We start from the raw sequence: 17,797 nt of genomic DNA, 5'->3' as shown, positions 1-17,797 counted from the left end.
TTTTTTTCTTTTTTTTTTTGTAAATTTTATTATTTTTCCTCTCTCCACCTCCTATTTCTCTTTTATTGAACTGGGGTAATGTAACTGAAGGATATATTATGATTAGATTTTGCAGGTAAAGACTACACATCAGTGATACGGTAGGGTGGCTGCATCAGAGAATGCAGATGGGACTTTAAACATTGTTCTGGGGGTGGACGTTCCCTCACATTAAATATATGCCCTTTAAAAAGACTGAGAGTGTAACCTGAATGGTCCTATGGTTGGTTACACTTTACATTCATCTTCTCTTTATGAGAAAAAAATGATTTATGTTCCCTGTGGTATGTTTCAGTCAGTGTGGAACTTAACCATATTTATAAAGTTGGATTTTGCTTCAGCTCTCCAGTGGATCATATCAAAGATACAATACTGCGTTGTGACTTTGAAAAAGAAGAATTTTGTAAAGGGTGTTTAAAAGGACATTAAGACAACATTAACAAATGACTTAATGGAAGAGAGAAATAGCTGGCGAGAAGTTGGCATATAGAAACTGGTCTGAGGTAAGAATGTGCAAGTTGGCGATATTTGATTTTTCCCTACCAGTCCAGTTAATGAATACTGCAGTTAAGCATTCCGAATGCCTCATTATCTGCATACTGTACTTTATGTTTTGCATATATGTTTATACATCTTACAACAGTCAGGCTACAGAGAGGTTTTTTTTAAAGTGTCTCGCTGCCGCTATGACATTCACAGCCTTGGTTTCCTCCTCACGAGTTGCAGTCACTCCCACTCATCCCCCTTTTCCTCTCTCCTCCTGCCTCTCCTCCCCGCCTACAGGTCCTCTAGCCCGAAGGCAGGTAGGGCATCTCGTTATGGTAGTTGTAGTCCGGGCAGACCTTCTGCACCAGGCGGTAGTCCGTACTGTAGAAGGAAATATAGATACAGATGACCTTGAAAGGCTTGGAGCAAATCCAGGACACGTGGCTCTGGATCTGCTCCTGGAAACAGGTCTTGGATGGGTCATAGTTGCACAACGAGGTGCGTTTTTGGCGATCCACCTTCTCATAGTCTACGCGGCAGTTGAAGATCTTGGAGTCCTTGGGGTAGACCACACTCTGGCGCTCCAGGTCAAACTCTACTGCCTTGACAGGTGGTACCAGGCTGACTGAGATGTTGCCCTGGCCTGTGGAGTTGTGTCGAAAGTAGACGCTGAATGTGCCGTTACCGTGATCCACAATCTTGCCGGTGATTAGCAGGTTAAGCCTTACTGTCTTGATATTGGAATAGAAGTCTCCCCAGCCAAACATCTTCTTGAACTTGCCGGTTTTAACAATTGGTCGGCGTTTGACCCTGGGGTTCGAGGCGTCGGGTTTGAGCAGATCACTGCCCAACATCTCCCAGAACTCCTGTTTTGAAAACTCCTGCTTTGAGAAAGGGACTGGAGAGTGGTAGGGCAGCTCCAGAGAGGTGGCGTTAGCAGCTCTGCTTTTACTGTGTAGCATCCAGCGGCTCAGGGGTGAGAGCGAAGCCTGCCCGCCCAGGAGGCCCACTGTCTGGGAGGAGTCATCTGAGGAGCTCTTGGAGTTTGAGGAGTCATCTTCTTGACTCAGTGCCACCTGGAGAGTATTGTGGAGGAGGGGATCAGAGAAGGTAAACAGAGAAAAAAAAAAAGGTAGAAGCAATTATTAGCAAGGTAGAAAAAAATGTAGACAGAAACCAAATTAACAGTTTGATCAATACTTAATTTACTGTTCATACCTCGAGAGATTTTAACTGACATTCTATCAATGTTTTATTTATATATATTTATATAACTTTACACGTAGTGCTATTATTAAAAATCTTTTGTTTACCTTCGCTGAGAAAGAAATACTCCCTTATGTCACGTTCTCACAGAGGCAGTGTAATTCCCTAAGTTCACTAGGCTCCATCAGCTACTTGGGAGGCCAGAGGGATCAAAGAACAGATTCAAACACAAAATCCACATCATAAATGAATTCACGTGGCATTTGTGACTCCTGTGTTCTTGTACAGTTTAATCAATATATGTGAAAGTGGATATTTTTCTGCAAAGGATTTGAAACAATGAAGAGCTGCAATCAGGAAATGTGTCCTGAAGTTGTTTCTTACAACAATCAGTGGAGTTTTTGCACAAGTATTTGCCTTCATACTAACTGTTATAAAGTATTTTTTCCAAGTTGAGAATTAATTCATTCATTTTCGCCAGAACTGAATTGCAAGATAATCCACCTGGAAAGATTTTTTTCTGCCTTGTATTAAAATCCTAAAGGAAAAATGTCAGTGGAAAGTAGAGACTAAGCTATGTTTCTTTTTTTAAAGTGAGCTTTTTGCTTTTTAAGCACTCTGGTATGAGTGCATGGGGAAGCTGTTATGGCCTCGAAACATTTGGTTGGAGGATCAAAGTGTTTGAGGGTGGGGAGGTGGGCAAACGGGAGGGCCTGAGAATAAAGTGTAATGTCCAATTAAGACTTCCAGTGTTTTAATTAAAGAAGAAATCTGTATCGACAGACACACAAAGCTGTCAGATGTTAACATCAACTGAAGGGAGGGGAAGAGGAAGGAGGGAGATAACATAGTGCTGCTGTGCTCAGCAGTAGCTTTGTGATGAGTGTGTGAATGTGCTTGCAAAGTAATGGGTAATTATTCAATGGTAATGATCTATTAACAGGTAGCTTCTGTCTAATGTGCCATGGAGGTATCCAGAATTGTTGTGTCCTTTGGATCTGACAGTAAGGAACACACACTCACATCGTCTGTGAATTTTGAGTTGTGGTAAATGCAAACAATAAGTGATGCAAATGCGAGCGCTGGGGTAAGTTTGTGTATGTGTGTGCATGCGTGTGTGTGAGTGCGTTCTACCCAGAGAGATTTTACAATGATGCATAATGCATGGATCTCTGTCTGTGCTCTGATCCATCTACTGTCTTGACTGCCAGGGCTTCCTTATACAGGCTTAGTCAGGATTATTAAGTCTGACTCATTTTTATTCCATTTTATGCAGGTTTTTCAAGCTCACTCAGATTTGTTCACTTGCTCTGCAGTTAGTCAGTGATATTGATTCTTCTGTCTCTCTAAAAACATGTATTTCCTTTCATAACAACGTGTATCGCATTTCAACTGTCTTGAAAGGATTCCCACTGATGTGGTTGTGGTCTGGTGTGTGGACTCAGATGAGAGGACACCATTTTTCCCTTAATCTGGTTTTATTCCCATGGGGCTGTTACAGGCCAGATGCCCTCTGCTCTAGTTACCTGTCTGCTGCTACGCTACACTGCCGCTTAGATCCTTCAGTCTCCCCACGGGGGCCGATAACAGTCCTGACAAAGACTCCTTCCTCTTGAAACAGATAGCTTCTTTGAGAATCCCAAACTCATTAATAATGAACCAAAATTCAAAAGCGCTTAGACTTATTGATTTAAATCTTTTCAAACATATCTATGTTTTTTTTCTTTTTCTCTCATTTTTTCTTTTTAGACCAGAAAGTTGAGGCTAGACAGGATGACTTTGATGACATACCATTACCCATGGCTCCTATTGAAGGACTAGTTTGTGTTTGATTTCTCTTCTTCAGTGAGCCCATGGCTGCTGGGCACAGAGGGTAGCAATCTGCCTGCCTCCCCAGATAGCACTCAAGAGCCCCTGCGGTGTCCTACAGTTTCTATGAAACTGCCCATTTGTTTTAAGATCCTCATCACTTTGCCAGCAATTCTCAGATGGTGCCAGTGCTCGTATCTGAGCAGAAACATATTGCAACATGCTTTGTTGTAGCTTACACATTAAGCAAAGTATCCCTCCTCCTTCCCTCTTTTGCACAGTCTTCATTAGGGAGTCAGAGAGGCTGGGCTGCAGGAGTAGAGATGAAGTAAACGCTGTGCTATTGTTAAACAGAAGATTTAAATGTCTGGCACTGCTGGAAGTGTCAGATCCAGTGTACAGCATCATTGTCAAAGGCAAATGGAAGAATAAGCTTAATTTGGCCCTGAAGAAAACCTGAGTTAGAGCGACAATGATTACTAGAGTAACAGAACACACTCTGAGCACCAGTCCAAACACAATGCCTTTAACTGGAGTTGTGTTTTTGGCGGTAAATGGATACTACTGTTTGTGGTTTCACTGTTGAATGATGTATCTTAAAGGTAAATGAAGTCACACATTATATGGTAGCACATGACATTGCAGTGCTACAATTCTTATCCCCTTTGCATTTAACTATGAAAGTACAGGAAGCTTGTGATTTAAGATATTGTAGAATAACTGAAATTAGTTTCGTTTTCCTTCAATTTAGGGGAATGTTTTTATATTTGGGAAACAAAAACATTGTTTTGTTAACAATCCAGCACTAAATGCCATCTGCTTTGGGTATTTAAATAAGCCACTTGCTTTCAGATTTATAATCTAATCTAACAGATGATGATGTACTGTGAGAACCTTGCCTTTTTTAATGATCAGTTTCATAAAATTTTAAGAAGTGTTTTAAAGAGTTAGAAAATGTGCACTTGTTCCAGGGCTGTAGCCACTATACCAAAGTCTTATTGTTCACTAGGTCATCCTAAAATATACAACATAAACCAGCCATATATTGTAACATAGTGTAATGTTGCTTTGAAAAATCAGAAGTTTCTCTCAGAGTAAGTTTGTTTTGTTTCATGAAGCTTGGCAAGATGTATCCCAGCTTTAATACTGTATGCAAAGTGTGGGCGATGGGCAGTCGGGTCTTAGTGAGGGGGTGGAGGTTCGGGGTGATTTTGTCATTTGTCATGTGCACTAAGTGAGTCAGTGAAACGGCTGGAGAGGATGGGAGGTGGCTGCGGGCTCTGTCGCTGTGGTAATTGTGAGTCATTCAGCCTCAGTGAGCACAGGCCCCAAGCCTCTCTAGCAGCAGGACGTATGGTAGGGGAGCGATCCTCAGAAGCCTGGCTGCTCCACAGGCAATAATCAGCCTGTTACTGTGACAGGTACACCATTTTAACCCCTTTCCCCTGGTGACAGAAACACTCTGTTGCCATAATATAGCGCAGAGATCATGGGGTGACTTAAGTAAAATCTCCACCATAACTCACAGAAGTAAGGGACTGGTGATAGACCACTGTTTCTAAGAAGTAGTCTACACAGTAGTCTGACGTAACTTGTGACTGTTGGAGATATCCTGCAAAATATACTTCACAGATGAAGAGATACGTGGATTTCACATCTCTATTGCGAACAGATTAGGTAATCAACTTCAGATTTTTTTCCTTCTCAATGAGGATTTGGCATTTTCTTCTGTTTTGTAGCTTTGCTGATATTTTTTTCAAAACAAAAAATCAAATAATTAAATCAACTACTGTTGTAAAAAGGAGTTGTAGCAACAAAACTACATTAACTACGCCCGTCTTATTGTCTTTCAGCAGACTGTCTTGGTTTTCGAGACCGTTCTCATTCCCATGTAACATACCGACGATTTGTCACGTCCCGAGACATCCCATGGGAACGTGAAAGGTAATCTTCCATGTCGACATGATACGCACCGTATTGCGAATGGAATCCAATAGAATGACACTCCCGGCGGTAACACAAGTTCCAGCCGTGTATTCCAGGCCTAACCTTAATCCTAATCATAATCTTATCCCTAATCATATTAGATAGTGTTTTCCAAAGCGATTAATGATGAGAAACTAAAATGAATGTACATGTGTAGCTTCATTCCTCATGTTTCCGACTGCGTAACATACCGACAATTTGTCATATGGCGTCGTATGTTACGTTTTGAGATGAGAATTTGTTGCGTTTTCAGTGCGTTTTTCTCTCACTGATCTTCAGGCTTTGTTTTCGGTCACAGCATGTACTTGTTCCCATTAAAACCACTTCAAATCCCATTGACTGTACACTTGCTGCTGAGCATCAGATCTCATGAACACAGTGGCGCATTCTGCAGCTCAAGAATTAGATGTTATATAATGGAGGGACCAAAATGTAATAAAAATGCAATCAGTGGGAAACAAACAGTCAAAATGAACGATAATATTGCAATGGATTGCCTTATTAGCTAAAATGGCATTGCCATGGTAGTGTTTATCATAGGGTTTATGTGAAGCTTTTGTTGGGACACCTGAGCTGAATGTAGTGTGTCAGTTTTTTGACATACAGCTTACATATGTATCTTTGCGTGTTATATGAATGCATGAGCTGGAAAAGAGTAAACTTATTGATTGAATCCTTCAGTGGGGGCCACCCGATGGGGCTTAAGCATGTGCTTGTCCTGCAGAGCTGACAAGTTCAATAAGCACTCCACTTTCCTCTGGCTGTTGAGTTGAAATATTCATCTCTAATATGACATCAATTTTTAATTAAAGACCGAGGCAGCTCAGATTTCTTAAGTGTTAGTCAATGCTTCATCCACACTACCACCTTACCCACGCCCCACCCGCGCCTCCTTTCCCCATCTCCAGATGTAATATGCTCACTGCAGGAGATTTCTCTGTTACATGATTAAAGTCTGAAAATGGCTGTGCCCTTATAACTAATTATTCTTCTAGCTAGTGTAGATCCAAGAAGAGGTGAGCGAGAGAAAGGTAATTTCACAAGAAACAAGCCATTTGACTCTTAATGAATAATTTACTCCAGCTTCTCTGGGGTCACTGGAACTAAGATCTGAGGTATGTGAACAAACTCAATACACTGAATAGTTTTTATTCGAAACTATTTTTTTCTAACATACTCTGTCTTTCTGCATTCTCCACCCTTCTTTTTTCCAGCCCATTTTGGACATGTTCACTTGTGCGGTCCCAGAGGACTTGGGCTCATTTTGTATGCTCAGACTGAAGCTAGACTCTGAATTGGCTATCAAATTTTTACATTATAAGATATCGACAAGTTGGCAGTGCGAGGGAGGATGGAAAGTGGCAGCAGGGGATGGTTTCTCCCCAGTTATTCCCCACAGAGTGGGGACCAAAGCAAGGGCTGGGAGACTCAGCTGATTAAAGCCACTGCTACAGTAGTCATACCTGTCTGGTAAAGGCTGGGAGGACTGCAGGATTGTCTCATGGAGGCATAAAACCCTCAGTTAAATGCCCTTTTTTATTAAGGGCTGTTGTCTGATACAGTGCGACAGAGTTTCTGTTAATTTTTGAACCCATATAAATGAAAATAATTTTGTCATTCCTGCACAACCACCATTAATATGCTCCCGAGGGAGGCTGTTAAATTGCTTCAGTGGAGAGGTGCTGAGTGGCCAAATCAGACAATGGTTTAGCTGTGCAACTCCCAGCTGAGAAAGTGTGTAACTGTGTGAATGGGCTCCTTTTACACTTATAGTAGCTCTAAAAAGGTACTGAATCTTGGGATTCTCTCATTAGCGGACAGCTGTGGTTGAACTGAGAATATGTTGGGTCACTGTCATTTAATTTATACGTGGGCTAGATGTGTTCACATTAGCATGGTAAATGCGCATGCCTAGCCGACTGCTTTGAGGTTCTGTCTGGCATTACGAGTGGCATACACATAAAGCTGCTAAAGTGAGTATGTAAACCTCATTTACATATGACAAACAGGTCAGGCACTTAGATGTCTGAAGTTCCAGCCGTCTCAGCAGTCTTCTAGCTGAATTTAGACTTTTCAGTGTTTAAACTGATTAAACCAAATGTAAGCAGGAAGGGGAAACGTGATCGCAAGTGCTTGCTTGTAAGACATTTGACACTCTGCAGTCCATCTCAGCTGGACTGGACACAATCTGGAAATGTCACCAGAGGAACAGAAACACGATTCAGTTTCTAAAGGAGAGATGCTATAGGTAAAGTAGCCCTGTAGATAGAGCTTTATTCTATCTATCTATGAGGATAATTTTCTTGTTTTGTTCATTTTTTTATCATTAAGAGCCTGCTTCATGGTATATTTTACTCCTACAACCATGGTGATAACTGAGAGCATTTTTACATTTATGAAGTGATGAAAGGAAATTGCCAAAGGCACCTCTATGAAACCCTTTGACTCTAATGTGCCAAGAAGAATTGGGAACCTGGCTTTGTTCAATGTTTAAATGTCTGTTTTGGAAAAGTATGTGCATTACTTCAATATGATTTGCATATTTGAACATTTAACCATCATTTTTTTTAAAACCATTCTTACATAATATCTTGCTCAAATGACAGTTGTTAACATTAATGTAGTGTCCTGCAACTATAAAATGGTAAATGTAAACTATAAATAATTTGACCATGATAAAACTCTCTAAAAATCAATTTTGGTTTCTTTTATTGAAAAAATGGATAGATTAATTAAGTTACCTTAGCTTAAGCAGTTAATAGACATTTAGGTGTCACTTTTGAGATGGCTTGTGTGATCTGTGTAACTCCTCAAATTGGTGTTTCATGTAGCAATGTAATAAAAAATCAGAAATCAATGTGCTTTGCATAAACATTCCCATTATCCATTTATTCCTGCATTCCCGTGGCTGTGCATTTCCTATAATTGGAAACCCCATGTATAGACTCTCAGCAGGCCTTGTCTGGAGATGTGCACCACTCTGACCCCGAAAATCACTGTACCGTCACTGGTCGGCACGCTGGTAAACTGCATACTAGATGGTCAGTCATGCAGAACAGACTGTTTACAGATTTTGAGAGAAATGAGAATATTAATGGGCTTCTGCACACTGGTTTCAGTCTGGTCTGGCAGCTCAAGCAACACCATGATGAGGTCAGCATGAAAGCTTTGGTTTTCTTCAGTGTTAAACTACACTGACAGCCTAGTGTTCCCCTTTCAAATAAACCCAAATCCCCTGGTCCCATATTGCCTTTTCCACTATTGCTGAGATGCCTACAGATTTTAAAACAATGAAAGCTTTACTTTATATTGATACTTCCTATAACGGTTTGTATTTTCAGAAAACATTCAAACAACTTTGACTATTGTTAGCTCAGGCAGAAGCTCTGTGAAATTAAAATGTCGGTTTTGGATTTTCCCATCCTTAGTTATTCCTTTGTGCTAAAGTCATGCGCATCTTTATCTGGCTCCCCGGGGAGTTACACCCACTCATTATACCCGAGGCAACGAGTCATTTTTCTTTAAGCTGTGCACTGTAATCCACACTTCACTATCTGAACCAGTAGACAAACCTACAGATATTCTTTCAGGGTCTGCTCTGTCTTCCCTGCAGTCTCCTAGAAAGTAATGCCACAGTAAATTGTGCTGGTTTTGAGGAGACAACGTATTCTGTCTGAGGACAGCTTGGCGCTTCAATATGAAGGGCTGTCAGTGTGTCAGGGTGTGTGCTTTCTCTCTGTCTGTCTGGGTCTCTGCTATGGGGCTGCCTGGAGCCTGTGGGAGGGGCTCACTGGGTGGTCGGGGGTGGTGGAGGAGGTGCACCTCTGGGGTCCTACATGCTGTGCATGTTCATAACTCAAGCCGTTTTACCCTGCAGGCAATAGGCTACAAAGATTGTCCAGCACTGCTCATCCGCTGCTGCGTCATATGTTGTTTATATGTTCTGCGACTGCTCCTAGCTGTTTAATTTGTTCGAATGAAACAAAGAGGAAAATAGTGCCAGAGCCACACAGGTAAAGTGACGAGAAGAGAATAAGAATCAAAAAGCAAAGACATCAAATTTAAGCCATATTCAAGGATGCCTAAATTATCTGAGAAAACCAATTACTTTTCTAAATGCATTATTAATAAAAAGACACTAATCTTAGCAAAGATAAAGTACTCTGCATATTTTTTACAAACTGATCTGGAAAAAATACAAATAGTGCTAGATCCAGAAGCTCATGTAAATAAACGCTGAAGCTGATTGATGCTGTAATAACAATAAACTCGAAATGTTGTTTTCATCAGTAACAAGGGGATATTGTTTAACTTATCTTCCTATCATTACCCCAGAATTAAGAATTATGTGGAAGTGGTTAAGCCTAAAAACACTATTATCTACAAGTCCATTAGATTTTTAGTTTCCTGAATAAAAAAGACTCCTATTGATACTGAAGTTTAGATATTTGAGTAAACTTTTCTGGTTATTTAATTACTGCCTGCTTGAAGGGTATGACCTGAATTGTCATTTTCCTCTACGTTGATGGATAAAACATGATGCGCATTTTCTCCTGCTGATGATAAAGATACAATGAGATGATCATTTTCCTCTTCACGTCACCCAGTTATGACATTCATAACTATACGGCACATACACTCAGCACAGTAGACTGCTCGGCTTGCATGGATACAGAGCCGACCTTCCCTTATGATAGAAATTTGACAATTATGAATGAGTTTTTGTGTTTCCAGCATCTGCGTGGGATGTGAGGCGCAGAGTGAAAGTTTATAAGCTCTGACGTGCCGATTGCAACACCGATGGCAAAGAGGACGAGAGCGGGAAGGCTGAAAAAAACTGAGCTCGGTCTGGTGCGGCTGTGCACGTTTGTGACTACATGCAATGTATGCAGCATCGGACTGAGTTTTCTTCTATTTGTTTCGCAAGATGAGGTGGTATGTATCTGGGTGGACAAGGTCAGTGACCCTGCTAGGAGGACAGGTATCTAAGAAACATGAATCTAAGAGTTTGTGACAGGCCAGAATGGAGGGAGGAGTCTGATGTGGTTAGAATTAGCGTCAGGCAGCCTCTGCTCTTTAACTACACGCACAAATCTTCAGGTTTGCACAGAGTGCGTTTGTCGCACCATGCTGTCTTCTGCTGTTTCAGACACAGCAAATGCTGCCTGGATTTAATGTCTTTTGTTGTCTCAGTTTTTGTGCTGTTATGCTTCTGTGATGTAAAATCTTGTCTTTGTCACAGAAGTGATTTTGGCTCTCCAGCTTTAAATGTAACAGCACAATTTGTTATTAATTGATGCGCCGTCTTGAGTGAGCGTTTCCTTGCTGATGGCAAAGTCAAATGGAGGGTGTGAGTAAAAGTTAAGAAAGAGAAAACAGAACAGCACTACTTCCCAATTTCCCAGTGTGAATTCTTCAAAGTGTCACATTTTCTTTTCTTTTCTTTTTTTTTTTAAATTACTTACACGCAGAGGGAACGGTGTGGCATGTAGACCTTGAAATATGTGTGAATGTCTCCACAGAAATTCAATTTGTAAAAAGTGACATTCGGTGCTCAGCTACAGAAGTGAAATTCAGTTATCAAGCATGATGGCCAGTGTCTTCATCTGTGCAGAAAGCAATCAGTGTGAGCATAAAGCGGTTCTGTCTCTCACGGCCACAGAAAGGCTACCTGGGGCTACCCTTTCCAGAAAAATCTGGTGAGAAAGAGCATCTGTGATTCACAAATAGTCAAGCCTACGTTCCCCCAGAGATTTTTAATACATGAAGGTTACAGCACAAAATTACTTAACAAAAAGCTCATTTTGAATATCTCCATTTACTGAACTGTAGAGACGAAATTCTCCTTGTCAGTAAAATTATAGTTAGGTTTGCATTTTCAAGTCTAAAATAACACAAATGTGCCATGTTGAATGCGAGTAATGCATTTAAAAGCACAAGGTTCTTCAAACAATTGCAGAGAAGAAATTCTGCAGCTCACCGGAGTATCAGAGTTCAATGCCCTTTTCGAGGACACTTCATGCCTTTATTGATAGTTCTTAAGATTGTTGAAAGAGAGAGCTGCACATCTCGTTGACCTCACTCCTCCCAGGTTTCACTGGCTGGTCTGAGATTTCATCCCATCAACCCTGGTTCATCCACACGGCTGCGTTTGTAATTACAAGTGGATTAACATGTGTAATTCTGTGAAAATCACACAGAATCTGTGATGACTGTCAATTAGGGGTATAAACCTCTGAGGCAGATGTTTAGCTGACTCCTTTTTTAGCACCAATATCTTGGTTCATTCCAGCTCTTTTCTTTCATTCTTACATCTGCCTACACCTGTCTATTTGCCCTTCCAAAACTAAACATTTTCACATTAGAGCTGACTCACTCACAAGTATTCAATAGACTACCTTGAGAAAATTCACTCTAGCGATTTAGTTTAGTGAAACAAATGCAGTCAGATTGCTGAGCTTCACTGATGAAAAATAACTCCAACTGCTGCCAAAAATAAACATAATTTCTCAAGCAGTCAATTATACAACTGAGATGGCTTTTATTATTCATAACCCTTCATTCAAATTCAGGGAATAATTAACATTTGAAACACATCATTCATCACATAAACAACAACCAGAGTGGCACCTTGTGTTAATAGTCGTCTGTATTAGTAGCCATTTGCAAAAGATCCCTTGAGACTGAACCCGCTCTGAAAATTGCAGCGCTATTACAACAGAAATCATCCAAATCAAATTTTTAATGCATAGCAGGCTCATTTAATTATTAATCACTGCTCCATTACTTAATAAAAAGTTACTTAATTTATTAATTGCTCCATAATTTATCAATGTCACAGGGCTAATGAATTACCCAAGATTCCCTGCTGAGGGAGGCCGTGTACATTTTTCATAGATACATGGTCTGGCGAGAGGGAGAAAAAAATGCTCTAATTAATGTCATTATCATTTAGCCACAGACCTTCTGGGTTACAATAGGCTGCGGCCCTGCAGCTCACAAAACGCTTCCAGAACCAAAACAACAAGTGAGTGTTAAGCCTATTATCCCCACTCTTGTATCTAGTTATACAACAGCTGAAAAGGCACTCGTCCCCCATATTTTAAGACAGCGTGGGGTCTCATATTTCACAGAGAACAGAAGAATCCGTTGAAAGAGCTCCGTCTCAGCCAAGAATATCACTGAGTCTGTTAAGTCACTTAAAACCAATGTCTGTTAGACCTCAGATCCTCAAAAGAGCTATCACTTTATTCTGAGTATCTGAATAATACCTTAATATGAAAACCACAAGGTCATCCTTGAAGGAATGCCGTCACAGACGGGTTGAACAGCCACTCAACCTCACTTCAGTATTTCAGTCACTCATGTTTTTATGTTTTTTTTTTTGGATCTGGCTCATTCCCTGGGCCCTGAGATGACTGAGCTCCCCTTAGCCTAGGGGTTTCCGAACAGAAGGATGTTTTCAAGTTTTCTCATGCGATTTAAGAGCTGACTTCTCATTAAAGGCTGCTTTTTAATAAATCTAGAAGCGCACATGAAAGAGGAGTGGGTGATCCAAATTAAATTGTAAGGTTATGCAATGCTGGAAGTATTATTTAAGCTACAGAAACTTCAGTGTTTACATATCCATTGGCAGGAGTGTTGTGTATGAATCAATTTAGCATTAATTTGCTGAATTAGATCTCATAAATTTCTCCTCACCTACTGTATAAATTCAGTCTTTAATCACATCGTTCAATAAGGTAAGAGCTCTCACAGCAAAGACTACAAAAACAAACCAGCGCTTTTATCTTTCTGTGGATCTTTCACATGAAAAAGTATTCAAGCTTTTTGTCTTGCTGATTCTGCTGTACCATTTCACACACAAGAACCCTGGGGCATGGCCCTGTAGTGTAAAGGTGCTACAGCTTATATCAAATCAAAGCCATAATTTAAAGAGTGCTGAAATGTGGCTTATATCTTGTGTATAATGCATTTTTTTAACGCCTGGTTTTCACGGAAGGTTAAATAAACTTTTCCTCAGTTGATTCACAGTTTTGCGTTTGATATTTTGGAGTTCAATTGATAGAGTAAATCATAAATTTGTAACACTGTAACTTTTTAATGGCCATGTAGTGTTTGTTGACAGTGTTACAGAGCTGAGGACTGAAGCGGCTCCAAAGACGCACAGAGTAAAACAGATATGTGACAAACACCGATGGCACGGTGCGCTCCGCACGCTGCCAGCACGAGTGTCCCCCGAGAATAGTGACACTGCGCCCGGCGTACCCGAGACGAGCGGGGTCAGAGTGAATGTTATTGTCTTAACAATTACTAGTGATACAAAAAACAAAAACAAACCAGACATCAGCAGAATTTGGTTTGCGGTCAACACAGTGCTGTCGTGCAGCAGTCGAGGATTATCTCTGCATCTTTGTAAGAAGCACAAATGACCTGCACGTCTCGTAATTTATCATTTCCATCAAATTAATCTAAGCTGTCAGTTGCTATCCACGCACGTCTGCGCAAACATTTCCCCTTTAATTAGCGTATATCACGGAGTTTGGAAGTTTGTAGCCTACTCTACGGTATATTCTGACGCAGAAGGTATTTTGAGGTAATTCGGAGAAAGACGCATAAAGACCCCGGCGTGACTTTTTTCTTTTATCTTTTTGCACACTCCCACTCTTTTCTTACCAAACAAGCGGTTCCGTTGAGGAGGAGCAGGATGAAGCCTCGATTGGGACGCATCATTCCGGCGCGTAAAACCCACAGTCCCCTGCCCCGGCAGGAAAAAAAGAAAAAGAAAAAAAAAGAATATAAATTGTTAATGGTAAGAAGAACAAACTCCCGAAGACGGGCTTTTCCTCCTTCAGGAAGATGCTCTTCCTACTGCACCCGGTCCCATTCGGCTGGCGCACGGTCCCATGCCCATGCCTGACTAAAGTGCTGTTTCCACAGACCTAAAAAACGTAGGAAACCACTTGGAGTGATACTCTACTGTCTTTTCTTTTTTTCTCACCAATCCCGTGTTTGAGTCAGATTACATATGGTGTGAGAAATCCATGAACATGCGGAAGGCTGTTATCATCCATGCAAAAATGAAGCGATTCCGGCTCAGAGTTAAACGGGTACACAGGGTGGTGGGTAGATCATATCTGGTCACTGGTGCCAGTGGAGATCCTGGAGGGATGGAGCTGCAGCCTCCTGCAGAAACTGAGCGATGCTGAGACTGGCAAGAGCAAACAGACGTTTTAACAGTTCTCTCTCTCTCTCTCTCTCTCTCTCTCTCTCTCTCTCTCTCTCTCTCTCACACACACTCTGCCTCTACCTCACTCCCTTCCCCTACCCATGTGTTTGTGCCTGTCCCCCTCTTTCTCCAGTCTCCAATCTCTGTTTCCCTCTCTTACCCCCTCCCTTATCTCACTTTCTTCCCACCTCTCTAGCATCTCCCTCTTTCAGTTACCTTCTCTTTACTCAGTTGATCCAACATATAATTAAATAAGTTACAATAAACCTAAATATCCAGTAGTTACACAACAATAAGCATCTGTCCCACTTGTGTGAGGGCTTGAGTGTTTTCCATTCCCTTGTGAGTATTTCTGACATGAGTTTTTTAGCCTACAGCATTACTAATCCACTGACAACTCTGTGGGTATTTCTCACCAGCAACCCTGTCATTAAATATAATCATCACTGTGGGTGGGTGAAAATCATTGATTGGGAAAGACTGGATCTTTTTTCACACTGCACTTGTCACAACAAAAACAACTCTTGTCATATGGTAACTGAGGAGGTTAATGCTGAGCTGTGGATCTCCTAGAATGCATTTGATCCTCACGCACGTTGTCACATCATACACGGTATCGTCAGATTGTTTGTCCTCCCCAAAGGACACCGAACTGGAGCCCTGCTGAAGGGTATTGACGTACACGATGAACCAGTGACCGTCACCTCAGTCCGGTGTGATTAATAAAGAGTTTTCCCCAATAACACTCAGTTCATTAGAAGCAGGTTAATGGACTGAAATGCGTGATATCACTACACAGGTCCCCTGGCTCCCAGCGGCTCGATTTCTGCTTAATTGCACTTATAGATGAGCTTTACGTGAGCTGTCCTCCCTGTATCTTTACACACACTGCAGCACCAGAGGAAGACCTGCTCTATATCTTTTTGTCACTAGGTCAGAACTTTTTATATCTGTGTTGTTTTATCTCAGATTTAGCCATTTAAACCCTTTGTTAATGTTATTTTACTACCTGCTAATAATGCATATGGTGTCGTGGGTTTATTGATCTCATTTCATGGGGTTAATTGGCTCAACTGGATGCATTCTGTGGGACCTGACCCCTAAAGGAGCTAGGTAACACCTGGGGGGTCACTGGAGGAGAGGAAGCCCTGTCAATCTAGTGTGACTGAAACTTCAAAGAGTTAGGGCAAAAATAAATTCTTTAAGACAGCCGCTCTAGTCCAGCCATCTGCCTGTGTGCACACATACAGATTTGCTGCTCATTATGATGCAGGAAATGCTGATGGAAGGTGGGAATGAGCTCATCAACTGAGGAGGTTTCTTGATCTGTCTCCCTTTTTTATTGGATTATTTCAAACACTAAACGTGCCTCTGTATAATTCAAGCAAGCCTCTTCAGTTACCCTAGGTACGAGCGGGGTCTTTGGGAGAGGAAACATAACCTATAAAGGGAGATCTGCTCCCCAGCCCACAATCTGAAGAAACAGCAACCATAATAAAACTCCTTTTTAAAACGCAGCACGTTCATTTATACGCACACTTTCACTCCTGCACATAATTATGGAGCCATAACTCAGCCTGTATACTCTCTGGGGAGAGCTGCTGCTATTTTTTACTCATATGAAAAAAAAGAAGAAGCATTGTGGATGCTAAGATACCCATCATTTGACATCCAGGATCGACTTATCTTAATGTTGTTTCACACATGACTCACATCAGCATGACAAATAGGAATTTGTGTTTGTGTATTTTCCTTTTTATTCCTCTCTCCTGGCAAACTCCAACAATTGTGCTCAATCATTGCATTGCTTGACACGTAATCCTATTTCACAGTATAATTCAGCTTGAATGTGGAGCTGCAGGCGACAGACAGTCCAGACCGAGGCTGAAAGGTTTATAGATGAGTATTGGCTGCCCTCTAGTGTCTTTCATCAGTTCTGGACCTTCAGAATGGAGACAAAGCTTCATTAAGCAGGAGAGGTCATTAAAGGGTCAGTTCACCTGAATGCATATTTAAACATTTTTCCTTTTTTCCCATTTTCCTTTTGTGTTTTTTTCTTTAATGAGTGGAGTCATATTTTCTTAGTTCATGAGGTTCCCACACAGTTGAGGTTATACTACTGCTACTGATGCCGGTGAAAAGAAGAGAATGTAACCACACATGTAAAGAAAATTTAAAGGCATTGCAAATATTCACATTCCATGTGTTCTGATAAATATGAAACACCTACACAAAACCTGATCTAAGTCTGTTTTGTTGTTGTTTTTTAAACAAGAAGACAGAAGCTGATATCAGCTGTCAGAGCAGCCCAGCACTCTGTCCTGTTCATTCACACATGGAGACATGGTGATCGTAATGTGTCTTCCTATTACAGATCAAACTAAGACTTTTAGTTTGATCAGTTTTTGTGTAGGTTGTTCACATTTATCCTCGAAGGTCACTTATATCTATTTCTGAACAAGGCTGACAGCTGAGCTGTCATCCATGATTAAACTTTAAATGCAAGTTTTATGAATAACAAAAATAATGTAATTTGGGCAAAACGCAAATCATGAATATGGAGAGACATGGCTGTGCTAACATATATGGCTTCCTACCCCTGTCCTCATCTTCTTTGGATCTCTTTGTTGTTTTTGCTCATCTCTGTGTCTGTTTTTCCCAGGTGCCAATGATGAATAAGAGATTTTTAAGAAAGCAAAGGATGCATGAATTACTATCCGAGTCTTCTGACCACATTTCTAACACATTTCACATTTCTAGCAGAGATGTTATAGAGACTAGGGTCCCGAAAAAAGAACTGAGCTCTCTGTGAAGGTTCACAAAATGACTGTGAAAACACCTTTTTGAATTGTGGGCATCAAAATAAATAATAAAAAAATAAAAAAATAAACATGGATTTTTAAAAAAAAAGCACTATCATAACGTTTGGGGACTTGAATTTTCATGTCATTCACATTTAGGTCTTTATGTTAGTATGGCAGAAACTGCTTAAATAAAACCCAAACTACACAGGTTGCATTAACATATTTATATTTGTTAATT

The 17,797-nt window shown here is 40.8% G+C and overlaps 1 protein-coding gene across 1 annotated transcript; it reads right to left on the bottom strand.

Moving 5' to 3' along the window:
• Positions 1–827: 827 nt before the first annotated feature.
• LOC146634117 (neurexophilin-1) lies at positions 828–14,259 on the bottom strand. Its single transcript, XM_085352794.1, has 2 exons — positions 14,203–14,259; positions 828–1,601 (listed from the first exon to the last, which is right to left on the bottom strand). Exons 1-2 carry the CDS (start codon positions 14,257–14,259, stop codon positions 828–830), a joined length of 831 nt encoding a protein of 276 aa, XP_085208920.1.
• Between the last annotated feature and the right edge of the window lie 3,538 nt (positions 14,260–17,797).

This window comes from Diplotaxodon limnothrissa, linkage group LG4, assembly GCF_057381915.1.
Source record: "Diplotaxodon limnothrissa isolate DT_005_m linkage group LG4, D_limnothrissa_male_GT1.1, whole genome shotgun sequence".
Classification (NCBI taxonomy): domain Eukaryota; kingdom Metazoa; phylum Chordata; class Actinopteri; order Cichliformes; family Cichlidae; genus Diplotaxodon; species Diplotaxodon limnothrissa.
The sequence above is the reverse complement of the archived record's forward strand: the minus strand, read 5'-3'. Positions and strand labels throughout refer to the sequence as shown.